Below are 25,208 nucleotides of genomic sequence, written 5' to 3'. Positions count from 1 at the left end.
CTCCTCATCATCTTCTTCGTCCCCAAAACCTGCTTCCGTATTGCCTCCATCTCCATTGAAGGAGTCAAACAACACGGCTGGGGTAGTGGTGGCTGAACCCCCTAAAATGGCATGCAGCTCATCATAGAAGCGGCATGTTTGGGGCTCTGACCCAGAGCGGCTGTTCGCCTCTCTGGTTCTCTGGTAGGCTTGCCTCTGCTCCTTCAGTTTCACGCGGCACTGCTTCGGGTCCCTGTTATGGCCTCTGTCCTTCATGCCCTGGGAGATTTTGACAAAGGTTTTGGCATTTCGAAAACTGGAACGGAGTTCTGATAGCACGGATTCCTCTCCCCAAACAGCGATCAGATCCCGTACCTCCCGTTCGGTCCATGCTGCAGCTCTTTTGCGATTCTGGGACTCCATCATGGTCACCTGTGCTGATGAGCTCTGCATGGTCCCCTGCAGCTTGCCACGCTGGCCAAACAGGAAATGAGATTCAAAAGTTCGCGGTTCTTTTCCTGTCTACCTGGCCAGTGCATCTGAGTTGAGAGTGCTGTCCAGAGCGGTCATAATGGAGCACTCTGGGATAGCTCCCGGAGGCCAATACCATCGAATTGTGTTCACAGTACCCCAAATTCGAGCCGGCAACGTCGATTTAAGCGCTAATCCACTTGTCAGGGGTGGAGTAAGAAAATGGATTTTAAGAGCCCTTTAAGTCGAAATAAAGGGCTTCATTGTGTAGACGGGTGCAGGTTTACATCGATTTAACGCTGCTAAATTCGACCTAAAGTCCTAGTGTAGACCAGGGCTGAGTTGAGGTTCTTGACCTTAGTCAATATAATAATGATAGTTAATTGCATTGGAATTTAAAAATTTAGCTCTAGAGTTCAGGGGTATGTGGTGAAGGAATCTGTCTGTCTCTTCTCCTACTTTCCTGAGTGAGTGACGGTGTTCATGGTGTGGCAGAGTTTTTGTCAAATGAAAATTAGATTCAGTTTGGCAGATGTTTTCTGTGATGGCTAAAAAGTTATAAAATATTTTGTAAACAAACATTACTTATGTATAACTTATTCTAGGAATCTAATTAAGAAGGAGCAACAGTGTGGCCAGATGGGCCTGTCCCAGAACATTAGGTTTCTTACAGAAGGGTACAAGAAAAGTGAGATAATCCAGTTCAAAATTGCCCCAAGAGGTGGCTTTCATTGTCCTATTATTCCCTCTCACTTTGTTTTTTATCAAAACACCATTAAAAAATTTAAACAGTGTCCAAAGTTTATATTCTGGTTCTAGTTTTTGCCATTTCCATGAGATTTTAGCAAAATAAAGGTTGAGAGCTCCTGTTAAAAATGAACTTTGTACTAGCTACTGCTGCACTTTAATAGCAGGTTTCCCTAAGTGTTGCAAGAACAAAATCAGGTAGACGAAGTTAAGAGGAAAATGAGGCTGCAGGAATTTTGACCAACAGGTGAAAACTATTGATGTTCATATTTTCAAATCTTGGGCAAATCTGAGTTTACATTAGGTATGAATAATTGAATGAAGTGATGATCTATAGTACTCATAAGCTGTGGAATTCAGAGGTGTTGACAGTTGTGAGGATAAAGGCTGATGATGACCCATTCCCCCTCTCCTTTGCAGGTAGAAGCTGCAGTCTGAGCTGGAAACTGAGAAAACATTCTGTCCATCTAAATGTTTCAGGCCTTTCTTCCTGTAATGACTTAAATAGTAGTTTAAATGTTTCAGCTTGGTATGTACATGGTCAGTTTCTGTGTCCTTGCTTCCCTCCATGCTTTTCCAGGTTAGAAAAAATTTGCTTGAGAAATAGTTACAAAGGAATTAGAACAGTGCATTGTTCATTCAGTGTGTACTCCTGGGGGAATTCTGCACCACTGCGCAAGTACAGAATTAATTTCCCTCGCAGATTTTTTTTATTTTACTTCTGCAGAAAATAGATTCTGCTGGGGAGGTGATTCAATTACACCTTTCACCCAACAGGGCCTTCTGTGGCACCAGAAGAGAGGTAGCAGGCTCAAGGTTGTAGCAGGCAGCTATGAAAAGGGAGGGAGCAGATGCCGCTTTCCTCACAGCACCTTGTTCGCAGGGCCAGAGGACACACAGGATATATATATATATATATATATGTGTGCGTGCGTGCGTGAATGGACAGAGTGGGACACGTGGGGCTGCTGGGGGTGGAGGGGGGTCACATAGACTGGGGTTCAGAAGGGCTAGTGGGGAGGGGGACAGACGGACAGAGGAGCTAGTGGGGTGACAGCTTTGAGCCAGGGGCTGAATGGAAATGGGGGGTGCAAAGACAAGTGGGGATGGAGAGAAGGAGGGGTGCAGGATCACAGAGGGATAGGAGCAGATGTGCCTGAGTGAATAGGAGAGGCTAGGGGTCAGCGAGGATCTGCATGGGGGAGGCTCCCTAACAGTCCGCTGCTCAAGCTCCCCCACAATCCCGTCCCCCAGAAAAACCCAATATCCTGTTCTATACTTCTCCCACCCACACCCAACCACCTTCCAGTTTCACTCCCAGGCTTCTTCCAAGCAATTTCTTCGCTCTCCCTCAGCTCCTCCTTTAGCCCTGACTCCACCAAGCCTTTGCACTGCTTCTGAGTGGTACAGTAAATGCTTTTCTGTATTGTAGTTTAAATGAATTATTACTCAGAGTTGTTTATTAATATGCTTAGTAAGGAATCTGTTTGTCAAAAATCATTTCCTGAATCTTTTTTGTTGTCTGTATTGTTACAGACATACTTGCTGACAGGTATTTTGAAATAAATTATCAAAATAATTGAAACTGATGTGATTCTATTGTGTTATTTTGACAAATAAAATATGCAGAATTTTAAAATATTGTGCACAAAATTTTTAATTTTTTGCCACAAAATTCCCCCAGGAGTAGTTACTGTCTGTAACAATTTTAAGCACTTATCAACTGTATCCCCTTTTGTTGTAATGGTATAATGTAGACCTGGCATAACTGTTTTAATGGATGCGTGTTTCATAGCATTATAGAAATGTGGGGCTGGAAGGGACTCAAGAGGTCATTATTCCAGCCTCCTGTATTGAGTCAGGACCAAGTATGCCTAGACCATCCCTGGCAGGTGTCCAACCTGTTCTTAAGACTCCAATGATGGGATTCTACAGCCTCCTTTATAAGCCTATTCCAGTGCTTAACTATCTTTATGGTTAGAAAGTTTTTCCTAATATCTAACCTAAATCTCCCTTGCAGATTAAGGTGATTACTTCTTGTCCTATCATCGGTGGACGTGGAGAACAATTGATCGCCGTCGTCTTTATAACAGTCCTTAGTATATTTGAAGACTGTTATTAGTCTCACCTCAGTTTTCTTTTTTCAAGACTAAATATGCCCATTTTTATTAAATGAATCTCTATAACAGAACCATTCTTGACCTTTCCTGCATCCTGGCCAGTCCTTTCTCAAATTCCCTGAATTGCTTCCCTCACACCTTGCCTTAAGAATGCATCAGGGGGGCTCAACACTCTGGTAGTCTTCCTATTGGGTCTTGGTGCCTACATATTCAAAGTTTGTATGCTGTGGGGCTTAGATTCCTGAAAGTTTGCAGTTTGCTGTATCCAGTCCAACAGAGGCTGCCAGACATGCTGGTCCCTTTCTGATGTATTCATTTTAACATCAAGATTGGGTATCTTGATAAAAGTTATGCTCTAGTTCAGTATTTCTCAACCTTTTTAGGTTTGAGATAGGGATGTAAGAGTTTAACTGGTTAACCAATAAGCTTGAAGCTTTCTGGTAACTGTTAAATTCCGCCCAGGGTCCGAGCTGCCGACCCGTGCCCAGGATCCCAGCTGCCGCCCCGCTTGCTTAGGGTCCCTCCCGGCTGCTGGCCACACGCCTAGGGTCCATCCCAGCAGCCAGGACCCCGGGCACAGGGCTGGCAGCCGGGACCCCAGGGATGGCAGCGGAGCCTCACGTAAAACGTTGGGGTGCTGCAGGTAAACGTTTAACTGTGTAACCGATAGAATTTTAATCGGTTACATGATTGCTGGTTTTGCACGTTATTTATACCCCTAGTTTGAGGCCCTTTATTCAAAGTAAAAATGTTCATTGCTACCTTATGTTTATTATAAAAGTAATATTTAAATATGTATCAATAACAATAAGCCTATATGATTTTGACAGAGAATACTTACCTTAAAGTGGAAGAGTATGCCGGAAGTCAGGACTTGAGATTTTCTTTGCGTTAGCTTGTAATACATCTTTCGATGTCTTCCACCTCCAGTTGCCAGTTATGACTCACCAATTGAGAAACCATGGTCTAGTTCAACCACAGATTATTGGATTCAGTGCAAGAATAATTGGGAAAATTTTTGCTGACCTGTTATACAAGAGGTCAGACTAGATGATCATAATGCTCCCTTCTGGCCTTGAAATTTTTATATCCGAGAACCTGTATGTGTGTTTTGGTGAACTAAGGTAGGGTCATTTGAATTCTGTGCCATGTTGAGTCCAAATTTTTTGGTAAAGGTCTGGATTCTGTAGCAGTTTGTTAAAAATTGAGTATTAGTGAAAGTACAGTAACTCCCCACTTAACATCCTCTCACTTAACGTTGTTTCGATCGTACGTCCCTGCTCCATTACAGAACATGCTCGTTTAAAGTTGTGCAATGCTCCGCTATAATATCGTTTGGCTGCCTGCTTTGTCCACAGCTGGCAGCCTCCTATCAGCTCCCCCCGCCCCCCAGCGCCTCCCACCCACCGGCGGACCCCACAGATCAGTGCCTTCCCTTGCTCCTCCTGCCCGTGGCAATCAGCTGGTTTGTGGCTTTCAGGGGGCAGGGAAGGGAGGGGGAGCCTGCATGCCAAGTCCTCGCTTCTGGCTCCGGAAGACTGCAAACCAGCTGATTGCCACAGGCAGGAAGCAGGGGAGGAAGGGGGGAGGAGCAAGGACGCAGTGTGCAGAGTAAAGGGGGAGGAGGTGTGGGGGGAGAAGAGGCGGGTTAAGCGGGGGGCTTGGGGGAAGGGGTGCAGTGGGTGGGCTGAGGGTTGAGCCCCCCTCCCCTGGTGCTTCACAGTAGGGGAAGCAGCCACTGCTGCTGCGCAACCCTACGGCACCTTCGGCCTCCTTGCCTGCCTCATTGTCTGCAGTACCAGTGAGCTGTGCCTGTGTGGAGTAAGGCAGGGGCACCTCCCATTGCTTCATAATCAGCAATGATTATCGTAGTATTAAATTGTTTCTTTAAAATTGTTTAAAACTTATACCTGTATTAAGTTGCTTGTTTAAAATGTATAGGATGCCTTTTGTCTGGCAAAAAAAAAAAAATTTCTCTCGAACCTAAACCCCCCTATTTACATTAATTTTTATGGGGAAATTGGATTCGCTTAACATTGTTTTGCTTTAAGTTGTATTTTTCAGGAACATAACTACAACATTAAGTGAGGAGTTACTGTAATATGAAAATGAATAATGCAGTCCAGTGTTCTGTATTTTGATAACTGAATTTATTTCACATTTTCCCAAAATTTTTAGTTTTGGTATGCTGCAGCAAGTTCTGTACTAGCAGTGTTTAACTGCAATTTGGGAACAATCGGGGGAAGCCTGGAGATTTTGGTAAATGAGTAGGAGACACATGAGGCTTTTGGTACCTGGAAAGGCAGAGGAGGCATTTTGGTATTGTGTTAAACACATTATTTGGATACTTCTGAAATGATTAGCAGTAAAATAGTTAAGTGCTGACATTAAATTGTCCTTTTTTAGGTATCAGGGTTAACAGTCCAGTTAAACAATGGAACAGTTATATATCTTTTAGAGTTATTGCTCCATGCTGTCTGCGACTTGGGGAGAGATTACTGCATGCTTTATGCTTGATTCAAATTTTCAAAGCAACTTAGCTTTGTACCCATAAGGGCTAGAAATATAATTTTTAAAAAATTAAATTTTAGGCCTGGTCTACACTTGAAATTTTGCCAGTATACCAGTGTTGGTTAGGTGTGGTATTTTGGAGACATTTCTATACAGGTAAAAGCCCTTAGTGTAGATGCAGTAATGCTAACATAAAAGTGCTTTCACTGGTCTAGTTTATTTCATTTGCTGAGCTGGTATGTGTTGTTCCGGCAAAAGAACTTTCTTGCTGGAATAAGCTTTCTCTCCACTAGGAAGGATTGCTGGTGGTCTGACAGGGTGGGCTGGCACCAGTAACGGATTACCTGCTGGCTATTTCATGTCTTGAACAGTATTGCCAAAACCAAGTATTCAAAAACAGTGGGGCAGGTCCGCAAAAATCATGACTACATTAAAAATTGAGTGGTTTTATTATTTTATTTGCATTTTTGCTTTTTTTTTTTTTTTTTTTTTTTTAAAGTTGGGATTATTTACCTTTTGGTTTCTGAGTCTTTAGGGTACACTTGAGATACATTTTTCAGCTTTTCACTGCCACTGTGAGAGCTAGAAAGTTACTTTAAAAAAAAAAAATTGAAGCCGAGATGCTCATATTATGTCTTTGCTCCAGGAGCTGGAGCTTTAAGAAAAAAATATCTCAAAACTTGGAATAAAATTGCAGGAATTGGCAACATGTAGCAAGTCAGAGGCAGCAAAGCTTTTAAGCCTCTTAGACGGAAGCACTGAGTTTCTAGTTTTGATTTCTTCCCTATTAATCTTCTTCTTTTGGTGCATGTATAGTTTATTTAGTTAAATAAAACCAAGAAAATTTCATACACAAAACTGATGAAAAAAAAAAAAAGTCAGTTGTGTAGTGAAACACTTAAGTCAGCAATACAACAGTTAATTGGGAGTGTAGTCATAACACTCCTCATGTATATACAATTTCTCATAGATTGTTTTGCATCCTAAAACATGTTCTTGTATTTTTAAAAAAAATCTAAGAATTGCCATACTGGGTCAGACCGGTAACTCAATATCCTGTCTTCTGGCAGTGGCCAGTACCAGATGGTTCAGAGGGAATGAACAGAATGACAATTATTGAGTGAGCCACCCCTTGTCATCCAATCCCAGCTTCTGGCATTCAAGAGGGGACACCCAGACTATGTGGTTGCGTCCCTGACCATCTTGGCTAATAGGCATTGATGGATCCATCTTCAAGGAACTTATCTAACTCTTTTTTGAACCAAGTTATATTTTTGGCCTTCACAACATTCCCTGGCAATTAGTTCCACAGGTTGACTGTGCGTTGTGTGAAGAAGTACTTCCCTATGTTTGTTTTAAACCTGCTGCCTATTAATTTCATTGGGGACCCCTTTTTTGTGTGTTTTGTGAAGAGGTAAATAGCACTTCCCTGTTCACTTTCTTCACACCATGATTTTATAGATCTATATCATATCCCCCATTATTTGTCTCTTTTCCAAGCTGAACAGTCTGTCTTTTTAGTCTCTCCTTGTATGGAAGCTGTTCCATACGCCTAATAATTTTTGTTGCTCTTCTCTGTTCTTTTTCCAATTCTAATGTATCTTTTTTGAGATGGGGTGACCACATCTGCATGCAGTATTCAAAATGTACCATGGATTTATACAGAGGCAATGTGATATTTTTTGTTGTATTAGCTATCCCTTTCTTAATGATTCCCAACATTCTGTTAGCTTTTTTGACTGCCACTGCACATCGAGTGGATGTTTTCAGAGAAAACAGTGACTCCAAGATCTTTTTTGAGAGGTAACAGCTAATTTAGACCCCCCCATCATTTTATATGTATAGTTGGGATTATGTTTTTCCAGTGCATTGCTTTGCATTTTGTTACCTACTCATGAGAGGGCCTTCCTTTTTATCCCATGACTGCTTAGTTTGCTTAAGAGCATTTTCTCTGATTCTATATAAAAATGTTGTAATTTTATTAAGACTAGTGAGGATAGGTACTAATAAAGATTAAAAAAAATATTCTGGTGTGTTTCTTATTATCCCCACACAGTTATTTCTCTTAAAAGTAACTGGTATACACCTTTTGAAGAGGGAGGGAAAAGAATCTTGCTTATATGTGAAGTGACATTATAATGAAAATTGCATTAAGGAACGTTAAAATATTAATCTTGCCAAGTCAAGCACTCCAAAGGTAGGAAATACTAGAATTAAGATTGCTCAGGGAAACTGCATCTCCACCACTAGACTCCTCATTTGTGTAGACCCACAAAGATCAATTCTTCCTTCGGCCCTATTCAACTTCTAGATGCAGCCGCTCGTTGAACTGGTCAGGTGATGTGGACTCACGTGCCAGCTGCGTGCAGATGAGATACCGCTCTGCTTGTCTCTCACCATTACTCCTGAGGGCATTCTGCGCCAAAACATTTAAAATTCTGCACACAATAGTTTAAAATTTTGAAAATATTATTTGTCAGATAAATGTGGTAGCTCCAGCATGGCACTGGGGAGAACAGGCTACTGGCTGCACAGAGGTGGGAGATGACGACTGTGTGGCCTAACACAGCACATGTACTATGCCTGCCCCAGAAACACACCAGAGCCCTGCCCCTGCATGCCAGGTGTACCAGTTGTAGGCAGGCAGGCTCGGCAAGGCAGGATCCAAGTGTGGGGGGAATCCAGATGTGGGTGGAGAGGGTTCTGTGTGGGCGGCTCAATGGGGGATCTGGGTACAAGGGGGGGATCTGGATGCACAGGGGCTTGTTGGGGATGTTGTGGATGCAACAGTAATGGGACTCTGCAGGGGGGTGCACGTGAAGGTGGTTGGAGCTCAGCAGGGGGGTCCGAGTGTGGATGGGGATAGAGCTCAGTGTGGGGGTCCAGATGCTGGGGGAGTGGCGCCCAGTAGGGTTGGGATCCAGGTGCAGCTGGTTGGGGCTCGGTAGGGTGGGGATCTGGGTATGGGTGGCTCATCAGGGTGGTGCAGGGGGAATGGGGCTCGTTGGGGGGGATGTTTCTGGGTGCTGGGGGGGGGTGAGGCTCAGTGGTGGTATCTGGATGCACTGGGGTTGGACGGATGTGGGAGCAGCTCCCTGTACACTGATCCCTCCCGCTGCAGCTGAGGAGCAATGGGTGCAGGAAGCCTGTGGGGAGGGGAGTTTGCAGAGCTTCCTACAGCTGGGGGAGAAATCTGGAAATGGGTTTGACCCAGCCCTGGATGCCGTGCTTGGGAAGACACAAAAAAGAAGCTAACAAGAAATGGAAGATTGAACAAATGACCAGGGAGGAGTATAAAAATATTGCTGAGGCGTGCAAGAGTGAAATCAGGAAGGCCAAATCATACTTGGAGTTGCAGCTAGCAAGAGATGTCAAGAGTAACGAGAAGGGTTTCTTCAGGTATGTTAGCAACAAGAAGGTAGTCAAGGAAAGTGTGGGCTCCTTACTGAATGAGGGAGGCAACTTAGTGACCGAGGATGTGGAAAAAGCTAATGTACTCAATGCTTTTTTTGCCTCTAACTTCACGAACAAGGTCAGCTCCCAGACTACTGCACTGGGCAGCACAGCATGGGGAGGAGGCGACCAGCCTCTGTGGAGAAAGAAGTGGTTCGGGACTATTTAGAAAAGCTGGACGAGCACAAGGCCATGGGGCCAGATGCGCTGCATCCGAGAGTGCTAAAGGAGTTGGCGGATGTGATCGCAAAGCCATTGGCCATTATCTTTGAAAACTCATGGCGATCAGGGGAGGTCCTGGATCCCATCTTTAAAAAAGGGAAGGAGGAGGATCCTGGGAACTACAGGCCAGTCAGCCTCACCTCAATCCCTGGAAAAATCATGGAGCAGGTCCTCAAGGAATCAATTCTGAAGCACTTAGAGGAGAGGAAAGTGATCAGGAACAGTCAGCATGGATTCACCAAGGGCAAGTCATGCCTGACTAACCTAATTGCCTTCTATGATGAGATAACTGGCTCTGTGGATGACGGGAAAGCAGTGGTCGTGTTATTCCTTGACTTTAGCAAAGCTTTTGATATGGTCTCCCACAGTATTCTTGCCAGCAAGTTAAAGAGGTATGGGCTGGATGAATGGACAATAAGGTGGATAGAAAGCTAGCTAGATCGTCGGGCTCAGCGGGTAGTGATCAATGGCTCCATGTCTAGTTGGCAGCCGGTATCAAGCGGAGTGCCCCAAGGGTCAGTCCTGGGGCCAGTTTTGTTCAATATCTTCATTAATGATCTGGAGGATGGTGTGGACTGCACCCTCAGCAAGTTTCCAGATGACACTAAACTGGGAGGAGAGGTAGATATGCTGGAGGGTAGGGATAGGATACAGAGGGACCTAGACAAATTAGAGCATTGGGCCAAAAGAAATCTGATGAGGGTCAACAAGGACAAATGCAGAGTCCTGCACTTAGGACAGAAGAATCCTATGCACCGCTACAGACTAGAGACTGCATGGCTAGACAGCAGTTCTGCAGAAAAGGACCTAGGGGTTAGAGTGGACAAGAAGCTGGATATGAGTCAACAGCGTGCCCTTGTTGCCAAGAAGGCTAACGGCATTTTGGGCTGTATAAGTAGGGGCATTGCCAGCAGATCGAGGGACATGATCGTTCCCCTCTATTCAACATTGGTGAGGCCTCATCTGGAGTAGTGTGTCCAGTTTTGGGCCCCATACTACAAGAAGGATGTGGAAAAATTGGAAAGCATTCAGCGGAGGGCAACAAAAATGATTAGGGGGCTGGAGAACATGACTTATGAGGAGAGGCTGAGGGAACTGGGATTGTTTAGTCTGCAGAAGAGAAGAATGAGGGGGGATTTGATAGCTGCTTTGAACTACCTGAAAGGGGATTCCAAAGATGATGGATCTAGACCAGTGGTTGCCAAACTTGTTCTGCCGCTTGTTCAGGGAAAACCCCTGACGGGCCGCGCCAGTTTGTTTGTTTATCTGCTGCGTCCTCAGGGCCCACCCGCCAGGGGCTTTCGCCGCACAAGTGGCGGAATAAGTTTGGGAACCGCTGATCTAGACTGTTCTCAGTGGTACCAGATGACAGAACAAGGAGTAATGGTCTCAAGTTGCACTGGGGAGGTTTAGGAAAAACTTTTTCACTAGGAGGGTGGTGAAGCACTGGAATGTGTTACCCAGTGAGGTCGTGGAATCTTCTTCCTTTGAGGTTTTTAAGGTCAGGCTTGACAAAGCTCTGGCTGGGATGATTAAGGTCAGGCTTGACAAAGCTCTGGCTGGGATGATTTAGTTCTTGGTCCTGCTTTGAGCAGGGGGTTGGACTAAATGACCTCCTGAGGTCCCTTCCAACCCTCATATTCCATGATTCTGTGATAAGAGGAAGTCCCGTCCTCCCCAGTCCAGCCAGGCCTAGCAGCTGAGCCCAGCGCAGCGTAGGAGCCGCGTCTTCTCCAGTACCGCCCCACAGTGATATACCTCTCTGCCGCTGCCCTGGGCACCCGAAACATATTGTGGGGGGGGAGGGGGGGTCGCATGACCGCTTTTGTGACTTCCCTTTGCTTCCCTGTCAGTCATTTTTCTGCGGCGGGACAAAGAAATCTGCTGGGAAATGAATTTTGCGCATGCGCAGTGCCGCAGAATTCCCCCAGTAGTACACCATGCTACTACAACCAAGCTGGCCCAATGTTTGGACCAAATCTGCTTATGAACGAAGAACAGCTAGTTGAAGCTGAATTGAAGCAAGATAGAAGTGATGCTGCTGCGCAGAGCTGAAGTTTGCAGCCACTATGCAGTCTCCTGTGGCTGAAGGTACATAGCTACAATTAGTCAATTCAGTCCGTAGTTTGGGAGTGCTCTGATTTCTCTGACATAAGTTCTTAAATATTAATATGCTTCAGTAATACTTTCTACCATCCCTGGCTGACCAGGAGACTTTTATCCTGGGAGACCATGACCTGGTTTCAGTTGTTCATGCCTTTGTTGCCTGTGGACTGGACTACAGCAATGCAATATACCTGAGCATGAAGCTTTCAGCACTTGGGAAACTCCAACTCCTTAGTACTTTCTGTAGGAAGCTCCATAGTACACTGGAGCATGTCTTCTGAGCAACACAGGTTACAGTGAACACATCAGACCTGGCCTCCACTCCCTGCACTGGCTTGCTATATAATATGGAGTCAGGTTCAAGCACTTGGTCCTTATTTTGAAGGCACTCAGTGTCCTGGGCCCAGCATATCTAAAAGTTTGCCTGATGCCTCATGGTGAAGACTGGAGTTGACACCTTCCTCTTCTGGCACAATGAAACGCTTTATGAGGAGAGTAAGCTCGTTCTGTGTGGGAGACAGAATTTTCTTGTGGGCAAGCCTGAAACTGTGAAACAAACTCCCTCAGTAACTAAGGACCACAACAAATCTCTCGATTGTCCACTCCAAGTGGAAGGCACATTTTTTTGACCTTACCTTCTCAAATATGAGCAAAGAGAACCTTGTTTATATATTTTAAAAAAAAACAAACCCCCAAATCCAGCGGCAACAAAATATAATGCTCTACTGCAGTGGTTTTCAACCTGTGGTCTGTGGACCCTGGGGTGGTCTGCACACTATGACTAAGGGATCTGTGAAATTTGGTCATTACTGTAGAACAGTGGTTTTTCAATCTGTGGTCTGCGGACCCATCAGGGTCGCAGACTGTCTCTGATTTCCAAAAGGGTCTGCACCTCCGTTTGAAACCTTTTAGGTGTCCTCAAATAAAAAAATGTTGAAAACCATAGCTGTACAGTATACATGTTTCCCCTTGGTGAGAGGATGAGAGAGAAAACAATAAATCACAGACGTTCGTCATCTCACTTAATATAATACTGGACGATGCTCACATCCTACAGTGATGTGTGGTATAAGAACCTACCTATCTTAGAGTCTTAATTCAGCCCCATTGTGTGTATGTATTATGATAGCCTTACCCAAAGCCTTACCTTACCTTCTATAAGCCTTACCTTATAGAAAGTCTGTGGTCAAGCCTGGAAAACTATTAAACTCTCCCAAATGCTAAGCCAGATGTTTAAGAGCATCTCTTCTTAATCACAGTCTATCCATTGAATGAAGACGAGTTCTGTAGGACAAGTAGTGTGTGATGATGTAAATAAAGACTGCATCATTATGCATAGTCATTGAGGGTATTGAATTAAGTTTGCAGGAGCACCTTTAATTTTTGCATTTCCCAGTTTTTGAGTGCTTGATCATGCAAACTCTAGCATCATTATTTTAGCTTAAGTTTCATGTATTTCCTTAGTTTTTTAAAAATTAAAAAAAAAAACCAAAGTACGGCTGCTACTCTGAGACCTGTCAAGATTTCATTTTGTGGAACCATACTGACATCCCTTCCTCCAGAGGTCATCCCTCCTGTCAAATTTCAAGTTGCTGCTCTAAAACATGGGGGCACTAGAGCATCTCAGAGAAACAGTTGAAAGAAATGTTTAATACTGACATTTTATTTTTCTCTAATCTCCTTCTTGGAAACAGTTTAGTTGATTTTTTTGCTGAGCCTTTAAAATATGTATGTAAAATCCACCTGATGTAGAGATTTGGCTGGGCTGGACATTGTGTGCAGATATCATAAGCTAGGAGGATCAAGCCACCGACCGACCCCACTGGCACCACATCCTCCCATCAGGCAGTGGCCCGCTTTGAGAAGTGTCCTGCCCTCGAAGCTGAAAAAGAGAGAAGGAAGGAAAAAACTTTCTCCCAGCAGGCAGCTGGCCCACCAGGAAATGTCTGTAACTACAGTGGGTGGATTTGTGTTTTCCAGGATTGGACTCCTGAGTCATCTCAGGACCCATATATACATCTGTGGTAGAGATCATCCTCTAATTGAGGGATCGCTCCTGTGCTGATCTACAGTGGAGGTTAGGTCGGCTTACCAACATTGCTCAGAGTCTGGATCTTTCAACATAGCTGTGTCAATCTAACATATTTAGTATAGGCCTGTCCTTCGAGTGCTTTACTTGAAGGCTGAGCTTTCATGCTTTGTAGCCTTTGCATTAGTGTTTTTGATTATTTTTGCCTTAGTGCTTCAATGCTCTTCCTTGAAACCTTTTTTTGTTTTCTTTTCCTGCTCTGGCATTTTGAGCTTTCACTAAAACTTGAACACCACATTTCTCATGTGTTGGTGCACTTGCCTTTATGTAATAATCGTGTATGAACACTGTTTCCAAGGGTTTTGAAAACAGATTTTTAGCCAACTCAATCTGTTACCAAATACATGACAAAATAAGACTAGATAAAGTGCTAGAAAATATAGGGTAGGGGTTCTCAAATGTATTCAAAATGTAAATAATTTTAATACAATATTGTGGTGCCCCATTCTACCCATTTGTGACTATGTAGATCCTCTCTCTTCCCATTCATTACTTGACTTTCCCTGTGGCAACTTCAGCAATTCCTATGTGAAAAAGTAGGGGAGTTTTTATTGTGTTTTTAGTTTCTTTTAAGGCCATTTAGCAGCTGGAAACAAAGATCTGGTACAATGTTGACTGACTAACTCTGCATGTTGCTACCAAGAGCTTTGTGGTCTACAGTTTGAGAACCTCTGCTCTAGGGAACAATCCTCCTTTGGCAATATGATGGAACTAAAGGATCTTAGAATACCAAGAATCTCTCCTGCTTTACATTTGCTGCTCAAGACAACATTTTTGTCTCCCTTACATTTGAAGAGGAGTGAATAGAAAGTTTTTCACCATGCCACAACTTAACTGACCCAAGGTCTCGGTTGCGTGGGAGGTGTTCTCTCTCTAGCATTTTCAGCCCTTTTGGTATAGGGATCAAGAAGAGGAGACTAGGTATTCAAGGGTGAAATCCTGGCACTATTGAAGTCCATGGCAAAATTTCCTTTAACTTCAGTAGTATCCATATTTCAAAATTAACCTTTACTTGTCATTACAATTCATGTTGCCTTCGTAATTATGCACAAATTTTTCACTCTGGTAACACTTCAACACTGATATCTAGATGGCAGAAGGTCCAAAATAATGTTTGTGGTCAGTGCTGATTCAAGTAAGGGGCAGTCCATGTTTTGGAGAGCAGGTAGAAATAGCAGCTATAGTTCATATCAGCATACCTCAGAAAAGTTTATACTAACCAGGTGTAAATTATTATCCCCTGCTGTAATCTTATATTTAGAGATGAACTGCAACATGATTATTAATATTTTTTGTCTACTTGCATCAGTAAAAGTGTAACGTAATATACATTCCCTTTATTTTTCTGTGAAGGAGGTTAAATGACATCTTCTTGTGTAATGTAGATAGATGAAGATTAATTGCTAATATCCAAAACATTCGATATTTTAAGGTAACTTTGGTGGCGTTTTTTGTGGCCCAATCTTATCATTTCCTGCTGAAATTGATTGGAAGTTTAATTGACTTTAATAGCAGCAGAATTGAGCCCTAGATGTGTGTATTGTGCCAGGTTCGGGCAGTCTTGTGTTTTTCATTACTGAATTCTATATTTTTATCAATTATTTACAGATGTGATGCAGATCCCTCAGCCCTAGCTAAATACGTTCTTGCCTTGGTAAAGAAGGATAAAAGTGAGAAAGAGCTGAAGGCATTATGTGTTGATCAGCTGGATGTATTTCTTCAAAAGGGTAAGAAGTCTTCACTGTGACGATAAAACTTCAGTGATTTGCTTTGCTTATTAATGTTCGTGTACTCAACTTAATTTAGGATTAACTGCTTTTTATCTTTTTTATGAGCCTTCGTTAAGTGCAGTTAATTGAGTTGCGTGAAGAAAATAATTTATAAAATTTAACAAAAAACAGCAGTATTGTATGATATCAGTATTATATATATCATGGGTACAGCTTAAATTTTCCACCAACTATGTAAATAAGGACACTAAAGTTTATCATAATAGATATACTGGAACTGAGTACGTATTTGGGAGTGTGAAATATATGTCCCTTTACTTTCCCCAAAAAATTTAAACTTGAGATAAGATTGAGAGCATACATCACTAATTTTAGGGTAAATTGAGGTAAGATTGTATTAATTAAAATGGTTTGGAAATACAAGCAAGTCATTAAGTTTAAATTTAAAAGAAACACAAAAATTTTTGATTATGGCAGTGCCGTTATAAGACAGCTAAATAACCTTAATTCTGTTCTTTCTCAGGATATAACTACAGAGGGCAACTCTCAGACAATCTTATCCACCCATTTCAGTTTTTTTAATTTTTCCAAGTTTTCATCCTTTGTACTGCTCATGTGCCAACCTTTTAGCCTCTGTTAAAGTCCCTCCTTAAAACAGATTTCTGTTTACCCATTCTTTTGTCAGCATGCTGTATGAGTTATAAGGTAAGATCTTTGGGGCAGGGACTACATCTTCCTCTTCAGTATACAATATGAGGGCATATTGTACTTTATAGTACAGTTAACAATAAGCCTTCTATTATTGCTTCCAAGTAGGCTGGTTGATCACTAAAATTACATCATTTTGGGGATCATATTTCTATTGTGTGTTTGGCAGTGTAAGCACACTGCATATTCCCCCCTTATTACGAAAGAATACTTCAGATTTCGAAAAAAAATAGCAGAAATAAAAGGCTATTGTACAATCACAAGGCTAGCTGTGTTAGTTGACAAGTCGTCTTTAAAACTCCATTCCAAAATGTTTGCACCATGGGCCATCTTATATGGAGATGGATTTCAGTGATTGTATACTTGCTAGCATTTGGTAATATTTTCACCATCTTGACTCATAAAGTTCAATGTCATGATCACCTACTCTGACCTCCTTCATGTTGTACGCCACAGAATTTCTCACACTCCTGAAATGAACTCCTAACCTCTGGCTGAGTTACGTAAGTCCTCAAATCATGGTTTAAAGACTTCAAGTTACAGAGAATTCATCATTTACACTAGTTTAAACCTGCAAGTTTGACCTGTGCCCCGTGTTGGAGAGGAAGGCAAAAAACCACCAGGGTCTCTGCTAATCTGACCTTGGGGAAAATTCCTTCCTGACCCCAAATACGGCTATCAGTTAGACTCTGAGCATGTGGGCAAGACCCGCCAGACAGATACCTGGGAAAGAATTCTCTGTAGTAACTCAGAGCCCTCCCCATCTAGTGTTCCATTTCCAGCAGTTGAAGACTTTTGTTACTGACAGTTGGCAATGGGCCACATGCCACAGTAGGCAATCTCGTCATACCAACCCCTCCATAAACTTATCAAGCTCAGTCTTGAAGCCAGTTAAGTTTTTTCCCCCCCACCGTTCCCCATGACAAGCTGTTCCAGAACTTCATTCCTCTGATGGTTAAGGTTCATTCCTCTGATGGCTTGTCTCATTTCAAGCCTAAACTTGTTGATGTCCAGTTTATAGAAGTTAGTTCTTGTATCCACATTAACTTTAACTTAAGTAACTCCTCTCCCTCCCTGGTATTTATCTCTTTGATGTATTTATAGAGAGCAGTCATATCTTCTCTCAGCCTTGTTTTGGTCAGGCTAAACAAGCCAAGCTCTTTGAGGCTCCTTTCGTAAGGTAGTTTTTCTGTTCCTTGGATTATCTTAGTAGCCCTTCTTTGCACCTGTTCCAGTTTAAATTCATCTTTCTTAAACATGGGAGATCATAGTTGCACACAGTATTCCAGATGAGGTCTCAGCAGTGCCTTGTATAATGGTACTAACACTTCCCTGACTCTACTGGAAATACCTCGCCTGATGCATCGTCGCATTAGCCTTTTTCATAGCCGCATCACTTTGATGGCTTATAGTCCTCCTGTGATTAACTAATACACCTCCTCCTCACTTACTTCCAACTGATAAGTCCCTAGCTTATAACAAAAATTCTTGTTAGTCCCTAAATTCATGACCTTGCACTTTGTATTATTAAACTTCGTCCCATTTCTATTACGCCAGTTTACAAGATTATCCAGATCTTCATGTAAGATATTCCATTCCTCCTCCTTATTGGCTATACCTCCCAATTTTGTGTCCTCCACAAATATTAGCACGCTCACTTTTTGTGCCAAGGTGAATAATAAAAATGTTAAATAAGATTGATCCCAAAACTGATCCCTGAGGAATTTCACTAGTAACCTCCCTCTAGCCTGAAAGTTCATTTTTTCTGTATGACTTTTTGTAGTTGCCCCTTTAACCATTTCCTTATCCACTTTTCAGTTCTCATAGTTAGGACCCTACCAAATTCACGGTCCATTTTGGTTAATTTCACAGTCACTGGATTTTAAAAATCATAAATTTCATGATTTCAGCTATTTAAATCTGGAATTTCATGGTGGTGTGACTGTAGGGGTCCTGACCCAAAAAGGATTTGGGTGGGGGAGTTTGTGGTACTGCTATCCTTACTTCTGCGCTGTTGTTGCTGGCAGCCCTGTTTTCAGAGCAGGGCAGCTGGAGTGTGGTGGCTGCTGCTATCTGGGAGTTCAGCTCTGAAGGCAGAGCCGCTGCCAGCAGCAGCACAGAGGTAAGGATGGCATAGTATGGTATGGCCACCCTTACTTCTGCACTGCTGCCTGCAGAGCTGGGCCCTCAGTCAGCAGCTGCCACTCTCTTGCCACCCAGCTCTGAAGGCGTCAGCGCAGAAGTAAGGGTGCATGGTATGGTATTGTCACCGTTACTTCTGCGCTGCTGCTGGTGGGGTGCTGCCTTCAGAGCTGGGCACCTGGCCAACAGCCGCCGCTCTCCAGATCACCGCCCCTCCCCCCCAGCTCTGATGGCAGTGCAGAAGTAAGGGTGGCAATACCGTAACCCCCCTTAAAATAACCTTGTGACCTCTTGCAACTCCCTGTTGGGTCAGGACCCCCAATTTGAGGAATGCTGGTCTGCCCTGTGAAACCTGTATAATATAGGGTAAAAGCACACACAATCAGATTTCACGGTCCATGATGCGTTTTTCACAGCCATGAATTTGATAGGGCCCTATTCATAGAAATCCCCATCTTCTCCAATTTAATAATTTTCCCATGTGGAACTGTATCAAATGCCTTACTGAAATCCAGGTAGATTAGATCTACTGCATTTCCTTTGTCTAAAAAATCAGTTATCTTCTCAAAGAAGGAGATCAGGTTGGTCTGGCACAATCTACCTTTTGTAAAAGTATGTTGTATTTTATCCCAGTTACTTTTCACCTCTGTGTGCTTAACTACTTTCTCTTTAAAAATTTGTTCCAAGATCTTGCATACAATTGAGGTCAAAGTAACAGGCCTGTAGTTTTGTGGATCACTTTTCTTCCCCTTTCTTAAAAATACGAACTGTATTAGTAATTCTCCAGTCATAAGGTATGATCCCCAAGTTTACAGATTCATTAAAGATCTTTGCTATTGGGTTTGCAATTTCATGTGCCAGTTCCTTTAATATTCTAGAATGGAGATTATCCAGGCCCCCTGATTTAGTCCCATTAAACTGTGGTAATTTCTAACTCCATATCTTCGTTGCCATTAGCTACAATGCTGCTAATCCTAAACCCTTCATTAGCCTCATTAAAAACTGAGGCAAAGTATTGGTTTAGGTGTTGGGCCATGCCGCGATAACATTTAATCTCCACCCCATCCTCAGTGCTTAATGGTGCCACTTCTTCTTTACTTGTTTTCTTCGTAGTTATATTGCTGTAGAACTTTTTCCTATTGGTTTTAATTCCCTTTGCAAGGTCCAACTCTTCTTGGCTTTTGGCAGTTCTCTATTTATCCCTACATTTTCTGACCTCCAAGAAGTAGCTTTCTTTGCTGATCCCTCCTACGTTCCAGTCCTTGTAGGCTTTCGGCTTTCACCTGTTTGAGATGTTTGCTCATCCAGCTTGGTCTGAAACCCTTCTCTGTGAATTTTTTCCCCTTGCTTGGTGTATGGAGGCTTCAGATAGCTTCTGCATCTTCGATTTAAAGTAATGCTAAGTCTCCTCCACATTCAGATCCTTGAGTTCTTCAGTCCAGTCCACTTTCCTTAAAAAATTGAGGAAATTTTTAAGTTAGCTCTTTTGAAATCAAGGACCCTTGTTGCAGATCTGTTTTTGTTTATCCTTCCACTTAGTTTAAACTGAATTAACTCATGATCACTCAAACCAAGGTTATCCTCTACTCACCAATACCACATCTAAAATAGCATCACCTCTTGTTGCTTTAGCAACTATTTGTTGAAGTCTCCTCTGAGTTCCTAGTTTAAAGCTCTTTTAATGAGTTGTGCCAACCTCCATCCCAGAAGTCAATCTCCCTCCCTACTTAGATGGAGTCAATCCCATGAGAACTGTCCTTTATCCATGAATACCTCCTGGTGGTCAAACATTCCAAAGCCCTCCTTAGAGCATGACTGCCTGAGCCATCTGTTGATCATCATAGTCTTGTCTCGCCTTTGTTTTCCTCCTCTAGGGGCAGGCAGAATCCCACTGAAGATCATGTGAGCCTCCATTTCCTTAAGTAACTTCCCCATCCTGGCATATTCACAAAAAAGGGTAATCAGTGGATTCTTTCCTGTTCCTGTTAGGATCCTCTTCAGCCTCAGGTCCACATCCCATGTCTTAGCTCCTGGTATACAGCACACCCTTCTGTTCTCTGCATCAGCTCTGGTGACAAGCCTGTCTGTTCTTAGCAGGGAGTCTGCAATCACATAGACCTACCTTTTACTAGTGATAGTATGATTTGCTGGCCTTCCTCCTGTTCTTTCTGGCTGCAAGTCCTCTTATCTTTTATTCTCCCTTACAATATTCTCCAAGTCATCCTGTATCCTCCTGTGGCTCTGAACTCTGGGTATCTCCATTAGCTCTTCCCCTTTTCTTACAGGACTAGTTGTTCTACTCTTCTTCCTTTCCCTCCCTCCTTCAGTTGCAGCCTGTTGTGCTCCTTCATTATTCTGTTCAGAAAACCTGTTCCTGAGCTCTATTTCTCCTTCACTAACTGATCTTTTCCTCTGCTTGGTTCTTATAGTCACATCCTTCCACTAACCAATTTCCTCACCCAGTAGTCTCCCCTCTGAATTCTTCAGTCCAGTTTGCACGTGCTAGTCTTGACTTTTCCCTTCAGCTTTCTCTTGCCTTTGCTTCATCATTACTCAAAACCCCTTCGAAACTCACCCATACTTTCCACCTGCATCTCCAAGCCTCGAGTCTTCTCTTCCATGAGCTTTATCAAGTGGCTCTTCATACAAACGAAGCTTTTTTTCAGGTACCTGCTCTAGGATCATGTACATCCTGCAGCTTCCACATCCAGTCATATTCATTGTCTCTTCCATGTCTTCAGTCACTACCACTGTTGTCACTGCACCTGTCATAGCCTTCCTTCCTAAACTCCTGCCAAGGGGGAAAAATAAAAACAATCAAAAACCAAAACAAAACCAGAATGCCACACACCCCCCTTCCAAAACTCCCACTCAGACTCCCCTGTTTACTGATCTGTTCGCTTCTCCTGAGCCGCTGGCTGACTGGTTACCTTTATAAGCCCCCTAATCATGGAAGCTCCGTCCCCTAATCAGGGCTCTGCTTCTCTCATAGCACACTGCCCATTACCAGCCTCTACAAAATGAACAAAGAAGGGGGGGAAAAGGCCACTGGCACAAAGCAGAAAAAGACATACTACAACCACAAAAAACTCACTCACTGCCCTTAAGGACCAGAAGCTTGTTTCCTCCCTTCAACAGAACTACCACTCAAACTCCCCTGTTTACAGCTCTGTTTGCTACACCTGTGCCGCTGCTCTTAAACCAGTTGTATTAAAGATCTACTTTTTAATGTCTTTAATCAGAGTAAGTGCCCTAGTACAAAAATCCATCTCTAAATGTTTTGCAGTGCCTTATTTAAAGTACCATGTGTATATATGGTCCTATTAAAACCATATTTATGATCTTGATTCTATTTTCTTTGTCTCTTGGTTGTCCAGGAATGGAAGATATCCAAAACTGATCTTTAAATACATTTGCACTGCCTAAATTGTTCAGTATGTTAGAGCAGTATGTTCTGTAGTAATTAAAAACAGTTTATGTAGCAGACTGCTTTTTTCCCTATCTTCAATTAAGTTAAATAACTTTCAACAATGCAGTTCATACTGTTATGAAACAGTTCCTGGTGAGCTATATATTTGGAAGATTAATTGGTATCCATTATTTTCATTGCCAGTAAAAGCATAATATTTCTGACTAGTATTCAGCAGTTTGTAAATGTAAGCAAAGGGAAGAGTTGCATTATATCTAAACAGACTGCAGAGGATTGAAATAGCCAGATGTTAGAGGAATTCATTCATGGCTTCTTGGTATCTTTGTTTTTCCCTTAATCTTTAGAGACCCAGATATTCGTTGAAAAACTTTTTGATGCTGTGAATACGAAGAGCTATCTACCACCACCAGAGCAGCCCTCATCAGGAAGCCTAAAAGTTGAATTTTTTCAACACCAAGAAAAAGACATAAAAAAGGAAGAGGTAAAAATTTAAATCATACTTTGCAGTGCAGTTTGTATCCCTGAACCTGTAGCAGTTTTACAGGATACTTCCACTAAATCTAAATTTCATTTGGACATCCACGCTGCTTCTCTTTTATCAGTTTCTTAACAACTTACCCATTTCAGTGCCAATTGGTGCTACAGGCAGAGGAGCCTGAGCAGTAGCATTGTGACATCAGAGGTAGGTCAGCCAGTCATCACTAGACTTATGCTAATAACTGTTTTTTGGGTTTGCTGTTAATTCCCTAATGAAACCAAAATTCATTTTGGGTTGACCTGAAAATAAATATTTTTAAAACTTGTAGCAAATGAAAAAGTAACAAAACAAAAAAATTGTTTTGACCTGGAGAAAACCTTAACCTTTAACACTCCTGCCTGCCTTGGTGTCTCTCCCGTTGACAGTGCTCATTTTGTAACAGTTTTGACTGGGCAAACGTAACTGCTACTCCTGAGTCAGACATAGTGTCGACACAAAGGGCAGATCTCCTAAACCTGTTCGATATAAGCATCTGATCTGAAGCAGTTCCTGCTATTCCAGTCCCAAACCCTGTGCCTCCCAACTGTGTCCAATCACCTCAGTCCTGACCTGCAATGTTATTTCCGGATTCATTTCAAGCAATGGGATTGAAGTATGCAGATAAATTGAAGGGAGTGTCACAATGTTCCACTAAATGGGCTTTGTGGGAGTTAGACTATTCTGGTGTTCCAGTTTACAACTGTCATCAAAATAATAGGGTTTTCCAATTGATGCTCAGAATATTTCCTGAAATTTTGGAATAGATCGGGCACAGTCTCAAAAAGCATGTTATAGAGATGCCATCGAGTTGAGTGTTAGGCCTCGCTTCACTTAGCTACAACTGAATTTCAGATTTTTATTCTAGTTATGTCTGTTTAAAAAAGCCTTGTGTGTTGTGCTTGTCTTTGATTTCCTGTTTACACTTTAAAATCCAGTTAATTAAAGAGGAAGAGCGAGAAAAAAAGTTTTCTAGAAGACTAAATCACAGCCCTCCTCAGTCAAGCTCTCGGTACCGAGAAACTAGGTAATTATAAACTTAGTTTGACTCTTGCATTATATCAAGAACCAATTATATTGGCTTAAATTTTGAAATTTTCCTTTTGCGGTGTTGACATGTCCAGTGTTTCATTTTGCTGTAGTGATATGCTTCTAAATGTTAATAGAGTACTTGTGAAGCAAGCTCTTTTGTGGATTGCTTTTTTTATATGCAATCTTGACATAAATACAGTTTACAAGTAAAAATGCAGACTGTGTTCAGATTTTTATTAACTAAAAATCATCAGGACTCAATTTAAGAAATGTTTACAAAACAGATTTGAGTGTTAATGGTTGGTTATATTACAACCTATATCCCATCTAATTTTGAAATTTAATCTGAATACTTTGTTTAATACAGCACTGTCATTCTCTTCGTAACTCTCAGTTGTTATGCTGTTACTTTGGTGAAGATGCCGTACTGGGACAATAAGTCCTGGCACAAAATCAGTATTTTACCTACATTTTTCTGAAATGGTAGTAGGCTTTCATACAACAAAAAATTACACAATCAGACGATTGAACAAGTCCTTTTGGAAGAAAGGAGGACTAATAGTTAAAGATTTCATACTCTGTGAGAGGCATGCATTCAAAATCAATCAGAACTGCACAAAAGTCCATAACAAATGTAACATCAGCTCCAGATGTGTATGTGCTCGTATTCTCTGGGAACTGGGCTTTTTAATACCTGCACTTATTAAAAGTTTTACATTACAGTACAGAAAATTCCAATGTTTCATTTCCTGCTTTAAGCACTTCAGAATTTTTCCAGTGTTTGTTTCTTTGAGTATGGTTTTGATGAGATTTTAGTAGCTATTGTAAGGTTTGAGTTTACATTTTAAATTATCTTTTCAAAATGTTCTTATTTTTAAATAACAATTAATTCCCCAAATATTTAGAAGCCGTGAGGAAAGAAAAAAAGATGAACGTTCTCGCAAGAGAGATTATGACCGTAACCCCCCTAGACGGGATTCATATAGAGACAGGTACAACAGAAGAAGAGGGCGGAGTCGGAGCTACAGCAGGAGTCGAAGCAGAAGTTGGAGTAAGGAACGATTGCGGGACCGGGATAGGGACAGGAGCAGGAGCAGAAGTAGAAGCAGAACACGAAGCAGAGGTAGGTGTTTGTTAATCTTTAAAAATATGGGTTGATTAGTATGAAAAACAGTATTTGTCTTGAAGTACAACAGCTCTTTACTTAATACATGTATCTACAAGACTGTTGTTCAAAATGTTAAAACTTAGGTGCCTAAAGATAGAATCCTTATTTTAGGCACCAAGTATCCTGATTTTTTTTTTTCAGAGTTCTGATGTGCGTCAACAAATCTAAGTGAATGAGAGCTTGAGGTGCTCAGCACCTTTGAAATTCAAGTTACTTTTATTTATGTGCCTAAATGGATTTAGGAACTTAATTTTTCGGTACTAGGTTTGGAAATTTTGGCCAGAGCACAGGTGCCCATTTTTCTGGGGTCCCCCAAATTGGCTAGGGCCCCTGCATTAATCAGGGGACTAGCAGCTAGGAGCCTCCGGCTGAGGTGCTGCCAGCAGCTTGGACCCATCTCCATCTCTCGGAACCTCCTCTAGCTTCAGGAAGCTTGGTGGCTGCTGCCTTCAGACCTGGGCTCTGAGGGCAGCACAGAAGTGAGAGTGGCAATCCTGTGTCCTGTTTCCCCCCCACCCCCAATAATTTTCACCCCCGCCCCATCCCGTTTTGGGTTGGGACCCCCACGGTTACAACACCCTGACATTTCAGATGAAATTGTGAGGTTGACTAATATAAAAACCGTGAAATTTATCAAAATGGTCTGTGAATTTGGTAAGGCCCAAATATAGCTCTATGTGAAGTTCTACCTTACAGTATTCACCCACGAAACTCCCACTCCAACTGACAATTAAATTCTCCATTTAATGGTGTATATCCACATCACTGTATATAATGATCTTAGAT

The 25,208-nt window shown here is 42.2% G+C and overlaps 1 protein-coding gene across 4 annotated transcripts in view; it reads left to right on the top strand.

Moving 5' to 3' along the window:
• The window catches only part of RBM26 (RNA binding motif protein 26), a 115,336-nt gene that overhangs the window by 10,111 nt on the left and 80,017 nt on the right, over nucleotides 1–25,208 (top strand). For all 4 annotated transcript variants that reach the window (XM_073347394.2, XM_073347385.2, XM_073347403.2 and 1 more), the window contains exons 2-5: nucleotides 15,307–15,425; nucleotides 22,053–22,189; nucleotides 23,161–23,249; nucleotides 24,160–24,377. In XM_073347394.2, the coding sequence (XP_073203495.1) occupies nucleotides 15,307–15,425; nucleotides 22,053–22,189; nucleotides 23,161–23,249; nucleotides 24,160–24,377 (563 nt within the window). The remainder of the gene's footprint in view (nucleotides 1–15,306; nucleotides 15,426–22,052; nucleotides 22,190–23,160; nucleotides 23,250–24,159; nucleotides 24,378–25,208) is intronic.

This window comes from Lepidochelys kempii, chromosome 1 (assembly GCF_965140285.1).
Source record: "Lepidochelys kempii isolate rLepKem1 chromosome 1, rLepKem1.hap1, whole genome shotgun sequence".
Lineage (NCBI taxonomy): Eukaryota > Metazoa > Chordata > Testudines > Cheloniidae > Lepidochelys > Lepidochelys kempii.
Note: the sequence above shows the minus strand (reverse complement) of the source record. Positions and strands in the feature narration are given on the sequence as shown.